The 14282-nt window shown below is 42.5% G+C and overlaps 1 protein-coding gene across 2 annotated transcripts in view; it reads left to right on the top strand.

Annotated features, from left to right (window-relative positions):
• The window catches only part of apaf1 (apoptotic peptidase activating factor 1), a 52930-nt gene that overhangs the window by 14214 nt on the left and 24434 nt on the right, over positions 1-14282 (top strand). Inside the window, exons 22-27 of one of the 2 annotated variants that reach the window (XM_074625954.1) lie at positions 1886-2002; positions 3127-3252; positions 5389-5520; positions 5616-5741; positions 7945-8070; positions 9574-9720. In XM_074625954.1, the coding sequence (XP_074482055.1) occupies positions 1886-2002; positions 3127-3252; positions 5389-5520; positions 5616-5741; positions 7945-8070; positions 9574-9720 (774 nt within the window). The remainder of the gene's footprint in view (positions 1-1885; positions 2003-3126; positions 3253-5388; positions 5521-5615; positions 5742-7944; positions 8071-9573; positions 9721-14282) is intronic. The other variant, XM_074625955.1, reaches the window with a different exon arrangement.

The following is a 14282-nucleotide window of genomic DNA, read 5'->3' as shown; positions in this document are numbered from 1 at the left end:
TTTTATCTGTCCTGTCAGCTGTACGTCAGGTCAACTCTTTCATCTCCACTCCTCTCTGCTCTGCCTTCCCGTTCTGTCTGTGATTTGTATTCTCAACGCTCTGCACTCCTGCTCTCTATTTTCATATTTTACCACCTCTGTCACATACCTTTTTTTTTATTCCCTCTTTTGTTCTGTTTATGTCTCTTCCTCCTTTTGTTCTGCCCGTCCCCCTGCTCTCCTCGCTCCACCGCTCTTTGTCTTGGTGATAAATTGTTGTTTGCAGGTAGAGAATGAGGTCCTGGTTTGCGATTGTGGCAGGTGTGTGTTATTTTTGTGCGTGAGTGCGTATGTGTGTTGCACGTTATGCACATATTGCAACAGTAGACTTCCCAACACATGCAGAGAGTCCCCTGAGTTGTCAGTGCTGCGACCAGGCCAGCGTCCTACAGCAGAGAGCAACTCTAATTAATTAAAAGGTCCTGCGGTCCTATTGAATACAGGGTTAATGATTTTAATTACAGCTCTCCTCCTGGCCTCAGAGATATGAGAGGGAAGGATTAGTGGACACGAGGACTTCATGAAGAAGAGATGATTAGTAATCTGAGTTCTTAAAACTAAGGATAATGAGATACTTGATAAAAATCTATTTAAAATCTCTTTCAAGTTTTTTTTTTTTTTTAAAGTTGAGGTTGTGCATCACTCTGATTTCAACTAAACCAGTAGCGTTGCATAGTTAGGAGACACATAACTGGCTACCAATGGTCACTAGTGTACCAAAGTGTTTTACTTTTTTACTCAATCCTTTTTTGGGTAATGACCAAAATGTGTCCCCGGCACCTGATTAGGGCTGCACAATTAATCGAATATTAATCGCGATTACAATTTTGGCTTCCCACAATTAAATGAACATGATCGCCTGCGATTATCGACGTTTAAAATGCGCGTTCAGCTCATAGAAAACGCTGCAGCATATCAAATCAAAGCGCTTCCTAAACTAACAGCCAGCCACCAGCCGGCGATCGAGAAGCTTTGGCTTCACTTTGACTCATTATCTATACAACCAATGTGTTTATGATTAAATTAAGAGCATACAATTGTTTATCTAGCCTCTTATTGTTGCTAATTTTGCTCTAAAGAGTGCACCAGATTGAAGCATTTAACTTTAAAATGTAGCCATTAAAATGATAGGGTGCATATTCCTGTATTTTTTTCATATTGCAATATATATAGCAGAAAAAAACATTGCAATGTCAGTTTTTTTTTTTTTTTTTTTAACATATGCCGTAGTATTGTCATTGGGTTTTTAAAGACTTCTTGCAAAAGGGCCAAAAAACAAATGCTATTGGGGGCCTTTGGCATTGAAAAGTTTAAGAACCCCAGGTCTAATGCAATGAATGTTGAACTAATTGTGCCATGTGTAACTGATCAAATCATTTTATTCCTTGTTCAAACATTCCTTTAAGTCCATTGAATATAATCGTTTGTGTTTTATACTTTACCAGTTAGATTTAGATGCAATTTAAAAAGTGCTTTTTAATCATCATGTCGTCCACACAGCTTTCACTGTTGTAGTTCCCTGAGCAAACACCAGAGAGAGCCCCGGTGTTAGCTTCCTGGTACCTGTGACCACTGCAGTGGAAGACGTTCACATCCTTTTCCCGTCATCTGGAGTTTTTTTTTACAACCAGTTTACTGGAGGAGAAAGAAATAAGTAATAATGCATCAACCTCAGTGTCAGAGTGACATAACCCAGCTTTGTTCTGCTAATGTGGAGAATATCATGTAAGATGTGCAGGCGAGGACAGGAAGTTACTGTGTGTTTCTTTATGATTGGAAAAAGTGCAATTGTGAGTGTGTGTGCTTGTGCGTGTGTATGTGTGTGTGTGTGTGTGTTCTGTGCCAGGCAGCAGGGCTGACAGCTAGTCAGGTACTGAGGAGAGTCGGCTGCAGGATCCGACGACTGTTGACCTCCTTCAGGGGGTCGATGCTGGCTGTAGGGCTACACACAGGCAGGGTGCAGGTATGGTAGGGAAAGAGAGAGTCGTATCTGTTTGTATGTGGCCCAAGAATCACCCAAAATAACACACATGACTGTAAGAGAAGAGGCAGATTACCGACTACAGAAAGGATCATGCAGGACCAGCTTCAGCACCGACCATCTCATCCCTCCACCACTTTTTTTTATCAATTTTTCTTTGATTTCATGCAAGTTCTGCAGCGACTTGTTTACTCCCTTGTAACCGGTATTTAAAACAACTGTTCCCCATATTTCCTCTTTACATTACTTTTATATTTGTTTAGTTATTTTCACCAAACACCCTGAGGTATTTTGCTGATTGCACCACCCGAGAAATCCTTGAGCCGTATGTGTAAAGCTCTCCCTCTCTCTCTCAGGCTTTGAAACGTACGTCTCAGTCAGTACGTTGAGCTTGACAAACATGGCCGGCATGCCCCGAGGCTTGTTCTGCTCAGACATTTCAACCTTCTCCTCCGAGATGTAAATATTTTAGTGGCTGGTCAAATCCCAAGCGCTATGGGTCTCTCTGTTTTACTTTCAAAAAAACACTTCTGTGCTTTATTCCCTGTTTTTAAATCAAGTTTGTTTTTGTATGACTTTCAGTTATTTGTTATTGTGAAGTTTACAAAGTTGCAGACATGCCGTAGCAAGGCAATATTTGAGTTTTTTTTTTTATGTCACTGGATAGATCCATCTGGAGGTTAATTAGAAAAATGGAAGGTTTTGAAAAGTGCCGCAAAAGATGTTCTAATTGCAGTTGTAATCTATACTCATGTTTCACCTCATAATACCTTAATTAGCCTTGTTTGTTCTAGACATTGATAAGTGGAATAAATTCATTTTAGTGGTAAAACAAACTTCTGTTATTCAACTAATCCGAAGGCTAGCAGAAAGCCACAAACAGATAAGCATTATCCATGGATCCGTCTATTTAATACGATTCTCCTTAGACACAAAAACATGGGAAAATAGGGTCCAGGTGGAAAAATACTGAAGTTATCCTTTACGCTTAAAGCACCGGTGTGCCTATTAAATCCTCACGGAGCCTCTAGCGTGGCTGTAAACTCTCAGTCTTGTTGCTGTTTATCTGGATACTTGTGGTGCTAATGCTTGTTTCTTCCTTCCAGGTGTTGGAGGTGCCCTCTGGGAAGCTCCTGGCCACCCTGCTGGGACACACCAAGACGGTGCTGCACTGCCGCTTCAGCCAGAACGGCCAAACACTTATCACGTCCTCCGAGGACACCACCATACGGGTAGGTTCAACTCCTCCCCTCTCCCCCAGTTACTCTCTTTCTGCTTGGTTTACTCCCATTCATCACCCTCTCCCACATCCTCACCATCTCCCCTTGCCTAATTCACGGCATGATCGTTCACCTCCTCCGCCAACCTGCTTCCATTTTTCTTCTCCGCCATCGATTATTCTCCCCCCCTCTCCATCCCCCATTCCTCACCTGGAGTAAAACTGCCTACTCTGCTGAATCACTCATCCTCAGTGGTTCAGGTCTCTGTGGTGCTTTCACTTTCCCCCTACCTGTTACACTCTACCAGCTCCTCTGTGTGCCTCTTCACCTCTCCATTCTTCATCCCCCTCTCTTGTCTCCTCTGCTTCCTTTCTGCCTCTCTTTGCCTTCGGCGATGCCGCTCTCGACAGCTCTTTATTTCCGTTCCCTCTCTTTGCGTTGACCGTGTGCAGCTGTCTGTGTTTGCGCGTGTGTGTATTTCAGCGCCGTTACGGCCTGTCAACCCCCTCCGTTCATGCTCTGTTGCTCATTTCCCCTTTTCCTCTCCTCCCTCTCATCTCCTCCTTCTTCATCTTTTCCTTTTTTGCTGACAGACCCGTCCACTGCAGCACTTCCCTTCCCTCTCCGACAACGCAGCACCTTCGTTCCGTATTCATGCGGCTGCCTGCTGCCTATGCCATCGCTATTCTCGGACCGTCCGCCCGCTTATTCAGAAAGCTATTCAAATTCATGCTGTTTGACATGCGCTCGCTCGGAAATGGAAGTGTGTATTTAGATGTTAATGCAGACGCCGAGTGAATATGAAGAGAGATAATGACACTGATGTTAGCTGGTGATGGATTCTAACCTTTGGGCCGATGACAGATTGTATTCAGAGGGAGAGAAGGTTCAACATTGCACACAAGGACATGATTGATAGGATGATCTGTCCTGCCCCCGTCTTTGAGCTCAGTTGAACTCCTGTTTCTGCTCATTTACCTGCCTGTCATAAAACAAGCACTCTGCAGACGGATGTGCAAGTCCAGAGTTTTAACTCTGCAGATGCATTAGCATGCACAGAGCACACCTAAGCAGGGATGTGATCAGCAAGTACAAAATACTCTGATCTACTGTGTCATTAGCGATGTTGTATAGTTGAATTTCTGCGCTCTAAAAGTTAAGGAAACATTACATTCCTGCGTATGTTATAGCGGCACATGAGGCTACACTGCAGCCTCCATTGCTCCCTGTTGTAGCCATGTAGGATCCACCAAAGAAATGGCCTGTTATTGGAGAGGACTGGATATTCATTTTGGTTTCTAAAGAAGGTTTTTGCCCCTGCTTTTATGTCCTGTTAGTTAAATGGCTCCTCATGAGTAATGTTGGTATTTAAAGGAAAATGAACCTAGGTTTTACTCTCAAAAACCTCCGCTGTAAAGATTTGGGAAACGCAAATACGACCAAGCTCTCACCTATAAAGTAGCTTGAAAAATCACAAGTCTTAAAAATAACCTTTATAATGACATTTTTTATTATTGAAAGTACAGAGAAGTTTGACTTTTCCAGCTCGAATGTCCACCCTAAAGCTGTAGTTATACCTTTCGCGTCCACGAGTCTCCACTGGGGTCCATGTGACTTAAATTTCGTCATCAGAGGGTGTGCGTGTAGGCTCTGCGCGAACGTCCACGTACCGGTAATTTGCTGTGACTGCGTGGTCCTGTCTGCGCAGCCACGATCTACTGCGCATGTGTAGATCGCCTTCTCCGGGCGGACAGTAAAACAGAAATATTATGTGTCCGTGGTGTCCGCAGCTGTCCGTGTACGCGTCCGTTCGGAAGTATAAACGAGGCTTAAGCTTTAAGCCACAAAACCCTCACATACTTTAATCGATGTCACATGCGTTATCAGTGCCCGAGTGAAAGAGGGCGTAAGGGCCACAAATGACCACATATTACCTACATATACACAGGCATTTCTGTGGCCAGCAGAGTGTGAGGCTCCTGTTAGAATGCTATGGATTGTGGGTAATTAACCCAAGAAAGTCTGCAGAATTGCATACCATATGATTTCACTTATCGGGACTTCAATCAACAACGCGTGTCCAACTCTTTAAGGGTGTAAATTTTGAAGTAAACAAGCATCAGTGTCTAAAAGATTTCCCCCCTGCAGGTGTGGAGGTGGCAGTCTGGGGAGTGTAAAGTACTGCAGGGTCACAAGGAACAGGTCCGATGCTTCTCCCTGCTCTCCACCTCGCCCGCCGACACAAGACTGCTGTCCTGGTCCTTCGACGGCACTGTCAAGGTGAAGCTCACACACACACACACACACACAGACTCACAGTACAGCAGCAACATGAAACACAAAATAATCCGTCTCTTTCTCCTGCTCTCTATAAGTTGTGGGACATCGAAAGTGGAGAGAAGCTGCAGGACATCGAGGCTCACCGGGGAGCCATCCTGTCCTGTCACGTCTCGCCAGACGGATGCCTCTTCGCCACCACCTCTGCTGACAAGACTGCTAAGGTTCAACGCTTACACACACACACACACACACACGGGATGAGACTTTTCTGTTTGTGCTGCCAGTAACAACGTGACCTATTACACATCTTCCCTCAAACCTCCTTCCGAAGTGATTACTTACAGCGCATAACACACGGACGCGTTGCTGCGGGTGAGGCTCTCCAGCAGGGAGGCGAGGGACCTTAGAGATTAGCGTGCAGCAGATGGCCCCCGGGGCCTGGTGAGTTAGCTGCGGGTCAGTCTGTCCTAGTACGCCCACGCCCAGTGATCATTTAGTCTGACTGCAGCTCGCGGACCTGCTGACCTGCCAGCCTGGCAGCAGACCCACCTCCATGTCTGGATGTAGTTTTTGCCAGTTTACCAACACTGCTGCTGCGCTCGACTTTGGCCTGACTTTGACTCACTCAGTGGGCTGTTTTTTAACCTTTCCCCAAGCAGCTCTTAAATCATTGCTTTTCCCACTCAGAAACTCCGTAGCACAGCACATGCCTGAACTGTACTGACACTGTAACGCTCTGGCTCCCTCTCGATGTCATTCATTTTCTTGGATCATGAAAACAGTTGTGGTTCGGCGTTTGATTTATACTTCTCTGTCCAATATTCAACCACAGACTTCTCTTCCTGGATGTCCAGTATTAGAAACAATGCAAAGCCGATCTCTCGGGCGTTTGTTAAAGCAGTCGATGTGCAGACTGCCACCGAGTTTCACACGGGAATTTGGATTTGGTCGACGCTTACTGTAGGGAACAGCCACTGGGTCGCCGGCCAACCTGGCTCCTGTCAATGGATGGTAGCGAGAGAGAATGTGTGTTTTATGGATTTGGCAAAGATGATAATTGAGGTGTGTGTGTTGTTGGTCAGCAGCCAGCATAGTGCTTGCTTTCCAGACCGAGTAGGGGCTTTTGGTAGCTCAAAACACACACAAACATAAAGTCCCCGGTCTCCATCGATCTGGAGGTCAAACCATGAGTGTCTTTGTTGAGCGCCACAAAAAGATGGAGGCTTCTCTGTTCATTCTTTTCCCTCCAAACTCTCTCCTCTCCCCTTTTCCCTCTTTTTCCTTTCTTTTTCCACTGACCTTCACATGAATGGGACTCTGTGTGCAGACATAGTTAGCCGGCTGCCAAATGAAGTGTCTAATTATGAGCTGTGTTATTTTCTGTGCGGCACAGGATGTGACCGGGGTAAGGAAGGAACGCAGTGAGAGGAAGAGAAAGGAGGGATGAATACAATGGATGAGAGACAGAAAGTAAATCCAAACAAAGTGAGAGAAAGGAAAGCAGCAGAGAGTGGGAGAGCGCTCATTAACAGTTTCATCATTGTGATGCAGCGTTGTAACAACATTAGCTCTGCATTTCGCACGATTATTAACTCCTATTTATCTCCAGAAGACCTATTAACAGGCGATGACTGCTTTGAGCTACAGAAATAAAACATATTATTAATAAGGCTGTGTTGATATTTATAAGTACATTTCGACTACAGTATCACACTCTTTCTAAGGGAAGTTCATCTCATTTAGCTGCCTTAAACGTGCTTCAAAACACAGTATATTCTCTGTATCTATCCTGCGCGGATGAATCAACATGGGGTGGGACCACAGAGATATAAGTAGATGCTCGGAATCTGGTGTATGAATTTATTATAATAATTCATTTATTTTTTATTTCTTTATTATCATTATTATTATTATTTTGTTTATTTTTTATTTTTTATTATTTTTTAAATATATATTTATTTATCTATTTATTATTATTACCATTTTTGTCTCCTCCCTTGTTTTTGAATACTTACTAATTTATTTATTTGTAGTTTATTATTATTATTATTATTATTATTATTAGTAGTAGTAGTAGTAGTATTTAATTTTTTATATTTCTTATTTATTTATTTTTATAATGTCTTTTTCTCTCCTCCCTTGTTTATGAATATTGCATTATTGAATATTGAATAATAAATAAAACAAATATTGAATTTCAATATATAGTTATTATTTGTTATTATATGTACATATTACTTTGTTTGTTATGGTTTAGGTTGTTGAATTAATTTTTCCGAAGGAAACTATAAAAAGGATGATTCCAGATTTTGCAATAGCCAAACTCAAAATGTGTAAATTTTATTTTTTTGGTAGTTATTTTTCACAGTTGATGTACCGATTTCTGCTGTTCAGTCTTCTTGATGCATTACTTTCTTCTCTTAGTTGTGGCACTGTGAGTCTTGGCAGTGTATCCACACGCTGACCGGCCACCAAGACTGCGTCCGAAGCTGCCGGTTCTCCTGGGACAGCCGACGCCTCGCGACAGGAGACGACAACGGAGAGATTCGGGTGAGTGTCCAAAACATTTAGCGTTTTCTTAAAGCTAGAATTGAGACTCATCTTTTGTTATATTTGTTGAAATTCTCTTCGCATCTCGACAGCAATCAATAAATCAAATGCTCTGACAGAAAAAGGAAAACTCCCTGTATCTGCGGCTGTCGCAGGACTGTAATAAACCCGTCCAATCATTGGAATCATTTGTACAGTTATGAGGAAAACGAGGTAGTCAACAGAAGAGTGGAGGTTGATGGAGGTAATTTGGAAGAAAGTACAGAGAGGCCTGCCTCAAGATACTCACATCAGTGTGTCCACACACCAAATGACATGTTACTTGTATGAAACCATCCAATTTGCCGTGCAACATGCAAAAACGCAATTACAGCAGTCAACATTTATTCCAGAGATCACCCCATAATTACATCTCATCACTCATTTAGATAAAGTGCTTTCTAACACATCATGATTGCTGCGGCGCTCAGAGGAATGGCTGAGATGAAAGGAAGGAGGCAGGGCTCCCTCTCAGACGAGGGGGGGAGCGGGGAGCTCGTGTGAGGAAGTTGGGATGAAGAGAGCAGGAAGAGGAGGAGATGTCTGACAGTGGGAGGTGAAGGAGAGGACTCGGGCTGCCAAAATTTGGTCCCCACGGCTTTGGATTCCGCAGCGCTTGTACACAAACACACAAAATGAAAAGTTGGACTGTGTGAGAGGTAGAGAGGAGGATTCAGAGCCTGCAGTCAACAAGGGGTTAATGCCCTCTGGTGGCCTCTGAGCCAAACTGCTCCATTATCCAGAAATGGACGAAATCCATCAGATCCAATTACATAAAGCGCACTGAAATCTCAACCCCCCGTTTCTATGGAAACCAATGTGAGTCATTCCGCACAACAGCATGCCAAGTGTTAAATATAGCTGTACGTGTGATGTGTCATTGTCAAATGGACATGGCATGTGAACAGTTGCATAACAGCTGCAATCGGCATGATGCGCCGCACAACCATCGTTTCATTATATATGAGGTGCTTTATGGGTAATTTCTCATTTGGATTCACGCTGCAAATTCTCTTCATTGTACATTTTATTGTGTGTGAAGGTTCGTCTTGACCTTTAGAAACAGAAGTTTGACCTTCATACACAGATGGCGTTTATGTGTTATCACATGACCTAAGCATGGGGATTTGGTGTCTGTTTTCAAAATGCAATACTTAGGTCATGTGATAATAACTACACCATCTCCATGGCAACTGTGCAAACTCCAGCTGTTGATACAGGCCTCTATATGGACCTCGCCATAGGAATGTATTTATTTTTATAGCACAGGTAGCCAGATATGTAAATGCCAACACAGCTAGCATAAATCCAAAATAATGTAATAATCACTTATAATGTAAAGGTTTTTTAATTTGCACGTTGAGTCTTAAATGTTTAACTTGCTATGTTTGGCATCTTTGTTGTTTATCAGTGACACTTATGTTGTGATTTGTGTATAATATGTACGGCTGTCCATCATCACAGCTCTGGAATGTCAAGGACGGCTCCTTGCTGAAGATTTGTTCCCGTGAAGGTAAAGACGGCATGGACTCGCTCCACGGAGGCTGGGTGACCGACCTGCACTTCTCCCCAGACAACTCTCTTCTGGTCTCCACTGGCGGCTACATCAAGGTATGTTAACACAATACACACATGTTTCACGTAGACTTTGGGACTCAAAGTCTATGTTGGATGTATGGACTCACAGGGAAGTAGAGGACACCGTTTTGGTTGGAGGAATTGCATTTTATTTAGCAATCTTATGCCTTCATTAGGGTGTAGGGAGAGAAACAGAAAATAAGGAGGGGGATAGAGGGATGGGGAATAATATGCAACAAATGTCTCCAGCCGGACTTGAACCTGGGATGTTGTGGTCTATGTTTGGTGGCGCATAATTTTTAATTTTTAAGGGATTATTTGGGCTGAAATTTGCCTTTTCTTTGACAGATGAAACACAGGCAGGCCCCTAGCCAGGTTGAAACCAGTGATGTTTTATGACATACATCTTAGACCCCTAGGCTACCAGGACGCCCCAAAAAATAATAAAAAAAAGAGTAGTATTGCATATTAAATTGCAAAATAATAGATAGATGGCTAAGATAAGATAGATACTTTATTGATCTCGAGGGGAATTTGTGCATCCCGGGGCTTATCAATACATACAAAACACCAATACACACAGGACTGCGGAACAGAAACATCAGAATAAATACACAGCAATGAAGTGATGAGCTGTCACTATAATACAGTATGAGCTAATGGAGGTAATGAAAATGTACAGTGATTAAAAGTCATTATTTATTTATTTTACTTAAGTAAAACAGTCCAATCATTAAGATTACTATGGATAATATAAAATACAAATTGCTGCATTCACACAAGATCCAGCGGTGCAGCGAAAACGCAAGTCCTCCCATTCGTTTTGAATCGGGGCAGTGCGTTGCGTCTGCGGCTGCGGCTGCGTCTGCGTCTGCGGCTTCGGCTGCGGCTTCGGCTGCAGCTGCGGCTGCTACAGGGAGTGCCGGAAAAAAAAATTGCAGCGTCCTAAAAAGTAGAAAATGAATCAACTTCTGGAGGAACACAACCCGACGGCATGCTGCGGTGGCCATTCACTTAACCGGCAGTCCAGAGCTGTACAACCCAGCCACGAGGGAACAAAAGACGTTAATTGTCATGCAGTTAATGGGCCATTACAGTGACTCTCCCACACTGCACCACAACCCTGTGGCGAATAGCCGGTAACTGACTGGCACACAAATATTAAATAATGATGTTCAAGTAGTGTTTTTGTGTTCGAGTTTTAACAATGACCTCTTAAGATCTGATTGTAATGTATCTGCTGCATATGCATTATGCAACAACCTGGTAGTTGGCACCTAAATGCACTGTGTGCCTCCTCCTGCCCACGCTTAAACTTGAGTATATGCTGTACACATGAAGTCACCTCCGCAAAGTTATGCAGTATAATCCACTCTGCACGCCTCTTGTTTGGTTTTCAACAATATATCCTTGTGTGTGTGTGTGTGTGTGTGTGTGTGAGAGGGGAGAGTGATGTGTCTCAGTAAAAACAATACAGAAATGCTCCCAACATGCACCATTGTTACATTAACTAGAGGAGCATTGCAGTGGTGCAAGTTTACATATAAACACTCATTACCTGAGGGAGTGATATCAATGCCTCTGTGTGACGTGTGTGTGTGTGTGTGTGTGTGTGTGTGTGTGTGTGTGTGTGTGTGTGTGTGTGTGTAGCTCTTTCTTATTGCCTTCACTTTTACAGGAGATGGGGTCACAGAGCGGACAGTCTCAGCTGTGCTCTGATTGGCTATTTGCTGGGCAATGATGTAATCCTCAAGGGAGAGCAGCTCTGATCGATGAGGCTTTATATCTCAGATTACTCCTGATACTGTGTGTTGGGGTCCTGTTGTGTGCGTGAATACGTGCATGCGCGCCTTTTGTTTATACCTGCTTGTGTGGGTCGACAGAGATGTTACTGTTGAAGTGTTGGAAGGCAGCGGTAGCAGATTTTTCTAAACAGATGGCCAAAAACACGTCCTAATCTCGTCCACAGCGGATTCATGTTGGCATCGTAAAGCCTGGAAATTAGCTTAACGAGAACCTCATATATTTATTTTACTAAATACCGTTACCTTTTATATTTGTTATAGATTTTCAGAAAACTCTCAGCTACACAAAAACACATAATTTCCTTCAAGGTACACATCGCCCATGCTGTTTAAAGGGCAGAGTAAAAGCCCTCAGTAGGCTATTAAAAAGAAAGATGAGGTGCTACTAAGAACCTGTAACATGACATCATATGTGAGAATAGAGACTTAAAGGTTTGAATTTACTGCCTTTCTAACAGAAAAGAGCATAAGGTCGTAATTGAATCAATGCGAAGCACTAAAGCCAACTGAGGATATAGATAATAGGGGCCACTTATGGGTGGATTCCAGATTTGTGATTGTGTACCAATAGGGCTGTCCAAACATTATAATAATTCATGTCCATCGATATGTGTGTATGTCGATATAAATGAAGTCAGTATTTCTACTGAGCTCAAAGATTCCCTCAAGCTTAAAGAAATAGTTTTTTTTGGGAAATTCACTGATTTGCTTTCTTTGTTGCCTAAACCTAAAGAAGCCTTTTTGTTTGTGTTCAAAACGTGTCAAACATTCAGTTTTATAAGATGTTAGATGGTGTTGCTTTGACTGTTACAACGTAGTAGGTGCAGTAGGCCCCTACTGACCCACATCTATGGTGCTTATAGCGACTGATAATGCCTATTTAATTGCTTGATAACAGGCGAATCCGGTGGTTTCTTTGCTATTTGAATCCCATGCTGTACTTTTTGAATCATAGTTTAGTTTATTTGAGAAGGTTTCTTGGTCTCCTCTCAGTCCTTCCACTGGGTCTTGGGATGTCTTGTTTGACAATGATTACCAAACATTGAACCGTCTGAGGTTCTCCGCTTGGACAAATCTGTCGGGGCTTTAGTGCAGAAGAAAAATGTGTTTACTATTATTATTATTATTCAGTGGGTTTTATTTTCCATCTTATGTTATGCATTCTATGTATTCTGTTTCATTACATTTTTTATCTTATTTTTATCTTTTATAATGTGTTTCTTGATGCGTTTTATGTTTCATGAAAATGCTGAAATGTCCTGTGTAAATACAGTTCCTTAAATATCTGAAATCTTAAATCTTCAGATTCATCTTAAATCATCAAAAGTGATGTGATGTAACTCCTACCTGTGGTCGTGCGCTGCAGTACTAGTGTCCAACTTTCTCTTGTTGGCACGCTTCCTTTGGGGCTTCGCTGGCTCACCGTCAGCGGCCCCAAAGCTCTTAGAGGGAGGGGCGTTATTCATGCCCGTCTGCGGTTGATCCCCAATTGAAAGGTTAGCCATGAGCCGTATTATCTCCTTCATGGGCTTTTCCTCTGTGACTGCCTGAAACACATTATATTTTGTTTGGATCATTTGTCATTTGTCATTTTTGTCTCTATTACATTACTTCACATTTATTAAATGTTCATAAAATATTTCATCCAGTAGTAGAGTTTCGCAAATAACTCATCACATTTACTAAACTTACTCTACGGAAGTTCTTCTTCTTTCTTTTGGGCTTTGCCTCTTTGCGTTGCCTAGGCAAGTTGTTCATCTTCCTTCGGGACTTTGCTGGTTGACCGTCAGCGGCCCCGGAGCGCTCGCAGGGAGGAGCGTTATTCTCGCCCGTCTGCCACTTAAAAGGACGAGGTTCGTCCCCAATTGACAGGTTAGACATTAGAAGCGTTAGCTCCTTCATGGCCTCATCATCCTCTCTGACTGCCTGAAACACATTATATTTTGTTTGGATCATGTCAGTTTAACCTTAAAAAAGCTAAAACAAAAGTGTTTCTGCTTTTACTACTAATACCAAAAGGTCAGAGGGCTCTATTACATTACTTTACATTTATTAAGTGTTCATGAAATATTTCAACAAGTATCAGAATTTCAAAAATAAGTCATCACATTTACTAAACTTACTCTGCGTTGTCTACACACGTCGCTCTGCTTTGTGGTAGACATGGTTTTCGATGTGTTCAGACGACTACCTGACTTCAGATATGTTTCTGACTGCTCTCAACCGTGGGAAGATATGAAAAGATGAACCCAATTCAGCTGTTCAATGGCTTCGTGACATCAATGTGACATCATTGTCACAAAGCATGGAATATACAGTAATATTCTAATGATCATTCCACTGGTAGTCACGGAAACAGAGATGGAGTTAAATGGAGTTTATAACGGAACTTGTCGTCACAGCAACCTGTGGTGTTTACTTTATGTGCCACTTCATGATAATAAATAGATCCTGATGGCCAGGTTGGCACCTTGCATGACAGCCTCTGCCATCAATGTATGAATGTGTGTGTGAATGGGTGAATGTTGACATGTAGTGTAAAGCGCTTTGAGTGGTTGGAACACTAGAAAGGCGCAGTTTGGGGCAAGTCATAGTCAAATCAGCACACTGACACAGTGACAGCTGTTGTTGTCTGTTGGGCTTGAGTTTGCCATGTTATGATTTGAGCATATATTTGTTATGCTAAATTCAGTACCTGTGAGGGTTTCTGGACAATATTTGTCATTGTTTTGTGTTGTTAATTGATTTCCAATCATAAATATGTACATACATTTGCATAAAGTGTTTGCT

The sequence above is a fragment of the Sebastes fasciatus genome, chromosome 23 (genome assembly GCF_043250625.1).
Source record: "Sebastes fasciatus isolate fSebFas1 chromosome 23, fSebFas1.pri, whole genome shotgun sequence".
Taxonomy (NCBI): Eukaryota; Metazoa; Chordata; class Actinopteri; order Perciformes; family Sebastidae; genus Sebastes; species Sebastes fasciatus.
Note: the sequence above shows the minus strand (reverse complement) of the source record. Positions and strands in the feature narration are given on the sequence as shown.